Source organism: Drosophila gunungcola, unplaced genomic scaffold, assembly GCF_025200985.1.
Source record: "Drosophila gunungcola strain Sukarami unplaced genomic scaffold, Dgunungcola_SK_2 000001F, whole genome shotgun sequence".
NCBI lineage: Eukaryota > Metazoa > Arthropoda > Insecta > Diptera > Drosophilidae > Drosophila > Drosophila gunungcola.
The window spans coordinates 10,811,258-10,822,997 of record NW_026453197.1 but is presented as its reverse complement, the minus strand read 5'-3'; the positions used below and the strand labels follow the sequence as shown (position 1 = coordinate 10,822,997).

Here is an 11,740-nt window from a genome sequence, read left to right as displayed (position 1 = left end):
TATAACCAGTTCGAATCCAGCTGGGTTTCTCGACAGCCGGCACAGTGAGAGGTCCCTCGGATGGCTGGGAGTCCGGGTTTTTGCCATGGAAATTGTTTATGGACACTTGTGGGGGGTGAGAGTGTTTCTGAATTTAACTGATTTTTAATGTGCGCGGCGAGACTTGTGGGCGTTGGCGAGATAGAGAGTGGCATAAGTTTGGGGTCGACATATAACGCCATTTGGTATTAGCCAATTTGCGGCAGTTTATTGGTGGAAAATCGTTACGGCATGATTGGCTGCTGGCTACTGTTTAATAAACTCATTGATTTATGGCTAATTAAATTTGTTGCCCGTATTAATTTATGCCAATTTTCGTGGCACATGCGCAATTAAATGAATTCCCCAATGGGTCAATGCTACATTTAAACAGCCAAATAAGCTGCTTCTACTAACCGAATGAACGGGTTGTGGAGTGTATGTATAGTATATCAATGATTAATGATCAACAAATTGGGTTGACGGGTAAATGGAATTTTTCTTTATTTCGCCGTCGCGCTGACCATGAAAATTGAGAACCCGCAACGCCCCAAACTGTCAGTTATCCATCACGATTGATGGATGTGCAGTCGGGGCTGCGAATGCGAGAGAGTAGAAGCTACCATCCACTCATCGTCATTGTCCGTAACCATTATTCGCAGCTCTAGCCCCGGGTACTCCACCTTATGTATATGCTCGTAAATCGTGCAAAATGATCTTCACTTCCCACCATATAGCCCTCACTTCTCGCCGATCGCCGATCGCCGGGGTGTTACCCACACATAGCACCGCAGTTTTGGGCTGCCTTTGCTTATCCAAAATTGTAATCAACTTAATAATAGGCTCCGCACGCCTTAATGCTGATTAGGGGTTTTGTTTTTCGTCTTTTGGATGGGGCAGGGAGATTGAATGCAGCTAGCTTACATACGCACCATAATTATGCAGGCCAGTGTAGAGTTGGCTAACGGGCAAATCGGAAAGGCTGGTTACTTTCGCTTACCTAAGTTTAGACCGTAAGATTGCTCCACTTGCAAAACATGACCCTTAATTGGTTCCATTACACATTTCAGTAAGTTGGCTCAAATAAAAACCACTTAACAGCATATGTTTGACCTCACAATCTAACAATATTTGTCAAGATTAAATTAAATTATTTCTCAATTTAAGGTTTAAAAAAATATCTACAAAAAATAATAATAAAAATATTTTACTCAAGCTAAAAATCTAAATTATGGACTTAAGGATTTATGGAGAAATCATTGCTGAAAAGATAAGTTATTAAAAATACCTTTAAGTTTTTCAATTTTGACATACAGCAAGAAATAAAAAAAATTAAAAATGTATATATTTTAAACCCTAATTTTGGGAAAACTATTTAGTATTTTTTTAATTCCTAAACTCCACATTATATCACTTTCTAAGAAATCCATTAACAAGTTATATAAAAAAACTAATTAATTGTGGAAAAATGGCATTTTGCCTATGGTGCAATACTATATTTTGTTTTCGTAGCTGCTTTTTCCTCAATTTTTTATATCACAAGCTTTATGTGGCTATCAAAATTAATTTCCGATATGATTGATATGTTTTGCAGACACACGAAACCGCTTCCAAAGCAAAAATGACTTTGTCCAGCGGCAACTATAAATCATTGAGACAAAAATGTGAACACGCGGCACACATTAGTCAAAGAGGGCAAAGGCAGCCGAATCGAGCTGTTGGCCAAAACGCATAAACATTTTACAGCGCAAACAATTAACTAAAAATAACATAAAAGAGTAGGCAGCGCTCCGCGAGACATGGGGCCAACTTGAAGATCTTGAAACGAAAAAATGATTAATGAACGTCACAATGGCAGTTTGGGAAAGTTACATAAATTAACACATGTCTTTACCATAATGAGTCAACAGAGATTCGGTCAAGTAAGAGTCGCCTCAGCTCAGCTCAGCTCGACTCCTTCCCAGTCTAGTCATCATACAGACAGGCCCCAGGGCGCTCAAATCGGTTTAGTATAATTAATGTGTCTGCTGATTATTAATTTTTGAGTATGTTTCTACAGCTGCCATTACCAGACACAGGCAGTAAGTATCAATTCTAAATCAATTAAGCAAGAGCATGTCAATGGATTGGGTTACATTAAAAAACTATTAGGAAGCATACATATAAATTAAATGTTGGTTGGGTTTTGGGCGATTGATGAAAATTAAATTTTCTTAGTGTTTATTTTTTTAATACTACTTTTTGTTTTATTTAATCATATTTTATGGCATATTTAAATTTAAAACACCTAATTTTTAATTTAAAATAGATACAAATTTAAATTATAAAATCATTATAAAACACAGTGTTTAGAGAACCGGGATTTCATAATTGAAACATGATCATTGTTACTCCATAAAAATAATTCAATGCTGACAAAAGCATTGGAAATCACCCACTTATTGAAAATTCAAAGCCAAGTCTGTCAGAATTTGTTTTATTATGTTTTCACAATTTATATATTTTTTTGTCTACTGCGAACTGCGAAATGAACATACGATGAACCAAAAAATAAGGGCAGCTTTCTGGTCATGACAGGTTCCACAGGACATGGCCAGACAGGGCACACACTCATAATTGTTGTATTTGTTGTTAACGGAAAACAAAAGGAGCAGCCAGTCCAAGTTCATTCAAATGGTTGGGTTTGGTTTGGTTCGGTTGAGGGCCAGCCTGTGCAACACGGCACAGAATGCGGCAATAAAAAATGTGTGGCTCATGTGGCCCCAGGACAAACAGCCATACACGCGGAAGAGTGAGCCTGGGAGGAGGACGAAATCGAGGACGAGGGCGGGGACGAGAGGCCCAGGCAGACACTAATTCGATCTGATAATCATGGAGTCCCGCCAAAGGGCATGAATTGTAATTTCCTCTTTCGCGGAATTAACTGTCGGTCCCTGTCGCTTGGTCGGTTGGCTTTGTTGTTACGATGTTTGCAATTTTTTTTTTTTATTTATTTTATTTTGGTTTTGTTTTGCTTTTGAGAATCTGTTGAATTCGGTTTTTCTTTTATTTTTGGCAGAGACACATCGGCTAACCATTGTTGGCTGGTATTTATGTGTCATATTTATTCATTTAAGGCATTGCGCTTTTGTTTTTACTTCTGCCGGTCGTGCCGTCTCTCTGCATTTCATTCATGGCTGCAGGACGTTTTTTTTTACCCTTAGTTATCCTTTGATGTCTGGCTTCTTCGGAAATCCACTAATTTGAACCTTTAAATGACAAGCAGTCGGGGAGAAAAAAGTAGTTCCTTAAAGTAAACACCCAGAATATATTTAAGCTTGTTTATCAATAAATGATAAGTAAGAAATATTTTTTCTACAAATCTTGATCAGTAAAAATTTTATTTAGGAAATAAAAACAAATAAATATGAAACAAAAATATCATTGTACTTTAAGCAATTGCATTTAAACAAATTTTTTGTTTAATTTTAAACAGATTTGGACATTTAAAGTTCAGCTTTATCTAGGCAAAACTGCATATTGAACAATTTGCAAGCAGAATTTCATTAGAGATAGGCAAAAATCTAGACGGAAACCCGAAAAAATAGAACAAAACTTTGCCTCCAACGATAAATACAAACATACATCCTTGTTTATGTATTCAAATACTCGTGTGTATATATAGTATATAGAAACGGGTCTGACTGAACAACAATTTTGCAAACGGAGGGTAAAAATAAAATCAGCATTTTTAGTAGTTAATTTAATTTATTGCAGCGTTTTTATGGTTGACTTTATTGCATAATAAAACATAATTTACTGCGCCATTGAGACTTTTTGCGTTTGCGTCGATGATTCTAAAGCGCAACCATCGACCATGGCCCACAGAGGAGTGAAGTGGAGAAGTGGAGAAAGGCAGGCAGGCCCACCGAGGGGTATAGAGAAAATATAGAGAAAGAGACTGTGGTTGCTGCGAAATTGGGCGAGACAAAGACGATGCCAACAGGGGGAGGATGGGGCCACAAACAGATACGTTAGGTGGGAGGTGGGAAACTTCAGACAGATTGCGATTTCATTTTTTGTTTACGTGGCCGGAAAAGTGCGGCAAATGCCCCGGAATAATAGGAGGATCGGATCAGATTAAAGCTACAAGAATAAGGCATTTTATTGCACAGACCTATTACGTGTTTTACTGCAACTAAATGAATTTAAATTTTTAATAACAAAGAAAAAAGTAATTATGTATATTATAAGAATATGGAACTAAATGAAATCAAATTTTATATAAGCAAAAAAAATGAATATAAATTTATTTAAAATCAACAATGCTTATCCGGAATGATGAATGATGCATTGTATATATTACAATGATTACTTCTTCGCTAAATTTTATATTTTATATTCTTTTATTCCATTATTAAAGGAGTTACCAAGAATTCGTTTTAGGAAATGCATATTTTTACCAACAAAAAATCCATATATTAGTAATGTGTTAAACAGCCAACTAAACACAACTTGCGGTCGAGTCGTTGGATTTAATCACCAATTAACAGAACAGAAAAGTGATGGGGAAAATTGCCATAGTCCTACCGCAACTTAACCAACTAAATATCCACCCGCTGGGCAGGACACAAACATTCCATCAGCCAGTCATTGACATATATCATGGAATCCAATTGAGTTCAGCTTTCGTCCTGATATAAAAGCGCCGGCAAAACGAGCGATTGCAAACAGTTGGGCATTGGGAGTGGGTCAGAATGCATGTCCAGGAATTGCTCTTCGTGGTCGCGGTCCTAATGCCCCAGTGCCTCAGGGCGTTACGCTATAGCCAAGGTACTGGAGATGAAAACTGTGAAACCCTCAAATCGGAGATCCACTTGATCAAGGAGGAGTTCGACGAGCTGGGAAGAATGCAGAGGACCTGCAATGCCGACGTAATCGTGAACAAATGCGAGGGATTGTGTAATAGTCAGGTGCAGCCATCGGTAATTACGCCAACGGGGTTTCTGAAAGTAAGTACTATTTGGCCTTTCATTCGTCAAGAAAGTTGAAGAACTGTTTTGATTTTAGGAGTGTTATTGCTGCCGCGAAAGCTTCCTCAAGGAAAAGGTCATCACTCTAACCCATTGCTACGATCCGGATGGCACTCGTCTGACCTCTCCGGAAATGGGCAGCATGGATATACGTCTTCGTGAGCCAACCGAATGCAAGTGCTTCAAATGCGGCGATTTTACACGTTAATGTCCCCATATGCGATAAAAATTTATAAAGAATATAAATCAAGCCATTCAAAAATGTGTTTTTTTACGGCAACTTGCTTATATTTTTTTTTATGGAGTATACATTTTTGTCATTGTTATATGTTGTAAAAAAAAATGTACTTTATATTTAATTTTTTTAAATCCCAAACAAAACATCAAATGGTATAAAACTGAAATCAAAACTTGTTATTTTTAAGTATATATATATATGTTTTTTAAATTTGTTTCAAAAAGTAAAAGTAATAATTTTAGGTAAACCATTTAAAAATAAATTACAAACTATATATTAATCCCTTTATTCAAAAATATAAAAAAATAAATTAATCATTATAAAATTCTTTTTTATTTAACACCTTTTTTAAATATTAATTTTTGTTATTTGTCCCCTATTGTTATTTGATGTTCCTTTTTATTCAAACTCTAGTTTGAGATGCATTTTCAATTTAACTGGACAGTATTACATGCCAAATTGTATGCAGTTTTTTGGAGAACGTCGATTGCATCGTTATTCGATAACCCAAAGGCTAACATCTGTTGAATTGAAAATACAGTCGGTATTTCACTGCGAGGCATTTGCGTTACTGCATGTATGCATGAACTTTGATTTCCCAAAAACATGCAATGCAATCCTGTATTCGAAAATGTTTGACATATCACTGGAGGCCAAAAATTGATTGCAACCAAAATGGAACACATCACTAGCCTTTGCAATTTTGTGTAGGAAATACCAACAAGGGCATTTTAACTTTTTGGCTTAGCCTGCCTACCCCAAATTAACTCATTTAGTTGGGTCCAGCACTGCTTATGTTGGAATCTGTGCGGGACATGAAGCTTAACCACCCGGAAACTCGTCCCGCAAACATAATAATCAAGCGTAAACTGCACTTAAGATGAAAACCGCTTTCTGGTTGTTAATTTTCATCATTATTTTCCCTATACCGCTCGCTGATTTGTTTTCTCTGTTTTTTTTTCTGTTTTTTCGCCTTCAGACATGCGAGTACTGGGTTGAATTGATTAAAACCCGCAGTGTAGAAGGCAGAACATCGGCTAATTGTAAATTGGAGCGGTTTGGAACGGAACACGCTCGGTTCGGGGCTAAATTATAATTTCATGTTCACAAGCACATTTGCACGCACTGTAATTTACTTAAGCATTTTTCCACCGCTCCCCATATACTTACTCACTCATCTGGATGTGATCTGCGCCGGTCGGTCCTGTTGCCGCCTTTCGTTCGTGTGTGCGAAACTCATAATTTAGTTGACACGCCCATTAACATCGGACCGGGCGATCTTCCCGGGCTCCAGAGATCCACATCCCCATCCAAGGTTCGCCGGAGGGGAAAACAGGGGGTACCTGGGTGGCATCGCGCGTCAGTGGCTCCATCAACAGCAACGTGCCGACACAATATAAATTATATATTTATATTTATAACATACATCGAAGTCGCGGCTTTAGCCTAAGTTGCATCCCCATCCCGGATGGAGTCACGTAGAGCAGAGATCAGATGATCACTCGAAACTTTTTACATTTCATTAGGGTAATCAAATTATACAGTCTATAAAGGAACGGGTTTCCATAACCAATTACTGGCTTGCTGCAGCTGTTGAATTACTTATTTAGCTTTAATTGAGGATCACATGGAAAATGGATATCGATTAAAAATTTTCTTATGCAAAATATTAAATCCATTTCTTTAATAATATTGTATGCCATATTAATTTAAAAAGTATTCCTTGTTTGACTTAATCAATTTCTGCAACTCATAGTCCTAAAAAAAAACTATAAATTTTGTAAATATATTGATTAAATTGAAAAATTAGTAAGTTCGATCGCTAAATACCCCCATAAATTTCACTCACAGGCATCAGGCTCACAAATCGATTGCATGCGTCCGTGTTAAATAAATTGCTGCATATTAATAAGTTATAAATTAAACACAAGACACAAAAGGCAGCCAACGTTAAGTTTCTATATTCTTCCGAGGCACTTTGATGATAATTAATGAATGTTAATTAATAACAAATTTGAAACTCAGCAAAAAAAAAAGGGGACAAAAAATATAAACATTTACTTGAATGCTACTTCATTGTTTTCGTTGCCAATGCCGCTGCTGGTTATCGCTTATACAATATCTAACATACTTTTTGTGTTAAAACGCGTTAATATTGGCAATTAATTTTCATCATTTCGGATTCTATATTTCTTCTTCATTCTCATTTGCATGAATTTGCAATTAATTTGATATGTTTGTCATTTGGTGAAATATATTTCTGTTTGTTTTTAATGAAAGCTCAAGGCGAAATGTAAACAACAAAGTTTTTGTTGAACGGAAAAATGCTTTTAGTGTCAAGACACTGTCGTATTACGGCTTAGCAGCATTCAACACAATCAACCCACATTAATGGCCAAAAACAAGAAGGCGTGACATCATTGATTGGCTTTATCTTTAAAGTTATTTTTGTGGCTCTTTTTTCCAGATGTCTTTGATTGCCTATAGACATCTCACTTCGCTTTCTGATTGAAATTTATGTTGTGTTATTGTAACTATAGTTAAGCCTAATGCCGCTAAGTGATGGATTTAGCTCAACAGATAAATTATCTTAGAATATAAAAGAAGGAACAGGTTTCGAGATCTTAAAAAATTAATTTTTTTTTTATATTAGACTAAATACTAAGTTTTCAGGTAGAGGATATAAGCACAAGCAAAATTGACTCATTTTAATGAATTTTTATAATTAAGCTTAATATTAAAGTTTAAAACCTTAAATACATTATTTTATTAAAAGGACTTAAGTCGGGCCGATTTACTTTTAAAGTCGTACTAAAAAAGAATTTTCCACTACTATTCCACTATTTAAAACCAAATTCTGACTCCCCAGTGTGTAACAGATTTCCCCTAATTTTTCCTCTATAAAGAGTATTCAGGAAGCAGCATTGGAACAACTTCCGTTTAAGACTCCGCATATATCATATTTCATTTAGAAGGGGCAGAAACACAGAGTGCTGTGGGCTGGGTTTGAATAAATGCGAGGTATGAGGGGTCACCTGTCAGAGAGTAAAAGCGCAACGAAGCGCAAAGCGTTTTTGCATTTTGCATAAAATTTATGATTTTTACAGCTGACATTTGTTTTCGGGCGCCTTTCCCTCCTTGCAGCTCCCAAAAGCACTCGTGAGTGTGACTGTGTGTGCCTCAGCCGGCAGCCGCATGTGCGTAGGGCATAACATGTAGCAGGACAACAGCAACAGCAACACCAACAATACCTAGCTCGACAGCAACATATTTTTTCCGACTAGCAACTGCAACTGAACAGAAAATAAATCGGAAGAACGAACAAATAAATGCCCTCCCACTCAAATATTTGCCAGTAACACTTCTAAGATCTGTTAAAAATTCAAGAAAAAAATATTACCTTAAAATATACACAGTATTGAACTGAATTTAACTTCTTTTCTTTTGAGAAAAATATATCTTTGTATTTTAAAACAAATTTTAGAGTTAATGCTGCCAAGCTAATTATAATTTGCCATTATAAACGATACTTACATTTTTAATAGTAATTTTGTTCAAATTCGAATTCAAACTCTCGATCTCGATTTGGAAATGTAACAAAAATTGTTGGCTTAAGACCAAGCCGTACAGACATTTGTATAGAAATAATGTGAAGTTATTCCAGTGTAAAAGGTAAATTTTTAAATTCATTGCTAGTTTTGAAAGCCCTTTGCAAGGGTATTGCGACAAGAGAGGTAGCAGCAGCTGTCATAAGATAAAAATTTGCCCGCGCCTGCATATTGCATATGGAACTGCAACCCGTTGCTAGTTGCTGGTTGCAGGTTGTCGCGAGGGGGGATGAGGGGAATGGGCCGAAAGAGGCGACATGCAACATATTCTAATGCGTTGCGACATCAAGTGACAGCAACGGCGACAGTTGCTGTTGCCGCATGAGAGGCGGCGACAGGCGACAGCAGAAAAGATGAAGAGAGCAGCACCAGCAGCGCCAGCAAAAAAATGCATTTGGAAAGCAAGCTGCATTTTCTCGGGCATGCAAATGAACTGCAATTATGATAAACGCCAGCAGTTGACCGGATGTGGGTAACTAAAGGAAAACTGGCCCAAGACCGGGACACTTTTTGTATCTCAAAGATTGCGCAATTATAATAATGGACAATAAACATGAGATGCTAAGATTACAATAAAAAGGAAATCGTAGACTTGGCAAACAAATGGCACTTACGTACTCCATTACTAAAGAATGTATATTAGATTTTAGAAATAAATTCAAGATTTTCCTATAAGTCAAAGGGCATAAAATGAATTATTCCAAGTACAAATGCTAGTTAATACAAATCCAGCAATTCATTACATAAAAATATATATGAGGTTTCTATTTATTTTAAGATGCTTTGTAAACACGATCTTTTGTAAACCAATTTTTAGAAAGGAAGAATATTAAATTGAAGCCAACATATGTTGCCCACTGGCCTTTGGCTTTTAGATTTTTCCCATTTTTTCTACCGTTTTTGCAATGTGTGCAACATACACTTATACATACATGAAGAAAGCGAAGCCCCTTTGGCACATTACTCATACGCCCCAGTGGGCAAATTTATGAACTCGCCAGCGCACTTGAGGCCACGACAAACGAGTAGAAAAAAAGGCAAAAACCTACAAACACTCACTCCTGACATCCATGTACAAACACACGGGGTAAGTGCGTTTGTATGTTTATTGGAGGGAACCAACATAAGTATGAGGCAAGTAAAGCAGCTTGTAAAATATGCCAAGGGTTAAAAAGTGTGCAGCACATAATTCATACACATACACTTGTAGAACACGAAAGTCGCCTGGAAAATATGGCCAAAGGGTAAAAAGATGAAAAGCGGAAGAGAAAGCGTGGCAAAGGGGAATGCTGAACTGCAATCGAGCAACGGGTAAGTAGACGAAGACGAGGACTGCAGCATCTCTTAAGAGGGTGCATACAAATGGTCGCACTGCGGATAATTATATTTCGTTCTGGTTTTCTAGTTAATTTTTAAAATGTTTAAAACAACTTATTTGTTCAGCTATATGTTAAATATTTAAATTTAAAGAAAGATTGGGATAAAAGAAGGTTAAAATCGAATTTGTTTATTTATGGCTATAATACCTAAATAATGTTTATCAATATAAGAAGTAAATTTCAAGTGAAACAGAATGTTTAGAAAAACACATTGTCAAAGCTCAATCTCAGCACAAGACATCCCCCAAACTGACAAGCACTCAAACTCAACCACTTTGGTGACCATTTTGTGTTACTAAAGGGCTCTTCCGGTCACATGTGCCGCATCCTCATCCTGTGAGCCGCATAAATGAACTGCTAAAATGCTAACAAAAGTCCGAAACGGAAACGACCCCCGCACCGTGAAACACGCACCCCTACTTATTTGTCTGTTGGGGAAATTCGCTTGGGCGCGGCAGACAAAAACACACAAAAAAAGGATATGGACAAACCCGGTTCTCTATTATAATTTTTTCTTCCCCTTTTGCGGTTTGTAATGTGTGTTGTGGCCACAAAATACTGTTAGCCACTTAATTTTGTGGCTTGCCCAGCGAAGAGCGAGAAAGACATATACTTTTTGTGTGGTTAATTGAAACTCGATTGTTTTGTGTTAAACCAGAAATGAGTCTATTAAGTCCAAAAATGAAACTAAAACGATATTGTGAAACAAAGGAAGCTATAAAACGTTTGACTTCGTCCGCCATTAAAATGGCATCTAAATAAACATTTTATGGTTTTTGAAAGGCGAAACTTTCAAAAGCTTCTTAATGAACACGACAAATACCACAATAGACGGGGGGCATTTTATGAGAGCATCACCAAAAATGCTTGAAAAAGGCGTGGGGCAGCAGCAGCAGCTGTCAATATATAGCCAAAATATGTAAATTATCGATTGTTAATTCAAAGCGCCACGATTAGTATAATTGTGTGTTTCTCTTCCAAATCCTAAACATTTTAGTGCCATAAAGCTGGAGCAAGATGTCGTCTTTGGAATATTTAACCAATTGCGTGGATTCGGTTTTGTTTTTTCGACCATTTTTGTTTTTTACGATTCTGCGGCCTCAATAGAGCAATTTAACTAGAGATTATGACTTTTAAATTTGCTTCTTTTAAATTGGGAGTTATGATTCAGATATTAATAATTTCGCCTACTAATTGAAGGGTGAAATAAATAATATTCAAATAATTTGGAAATGTAACACAACTTTAGAAAACACTTGATTGTAATAAATTAACAGATAATTTATATTTTTAAAAGTAGTTGAGTAAAACATAATATTTTATTAATATTTTGTTATTGATGGTTAAATAATCGTTGATAGTAAAAAAAACAGACCTGACCCTTTAGAAATTTGTACCACAGTGAAATTTTTGTGAGAGACAAATTGGGTTTGAAAATTAGCCAAAGGTTGATATCATATCGTCCCAAGCTACGTTTTCCGCCAG

The 11,740-nt window shown here is 36.5% G+C and overlaps 1 protein-coding gene across 1 annotated transcript; it reads left to right on the top strand.

The window, feature by feature from the left end:
- LOC128262720 (partner of bursicon) lies at positions 1-5,320 on the top strand. The gene is made up of 3 exons (XM_052997167.1): positions 1-115; positions 4,421-5,009; positions 5,068-5,320. Exons 2-3 carry the CDS (start codon positions 4,755-4,757, stop codon positions 5,236-5,238), a joined length of 426 nt encoding a protein of 141 aa, XP_052853127.1. The 5' UTR covers positions 1-115; positions 4,421-4,754; the 3' UTR covers positions 5,239-5,320.
- Positions 5,321-11,740: the final 6,420 nt, after the last annotated feature.

Coding starts and splice junctions, on each gene's coding strand:
- LOC128262720 (XM_052997167.1), top strand. CDS start 4,755: ATGCATGTCCAGGAATTGCTCTTCGTGGTCGCGGTCCTAATGCCCCAG. Junction 5,010..5,067: donor CGCCAACGGGGTTTCTGAAA/GTAAGTACTATT, acceptor TTTTGATTTTAG/GAGTGTTATTGCTGCCGCGA.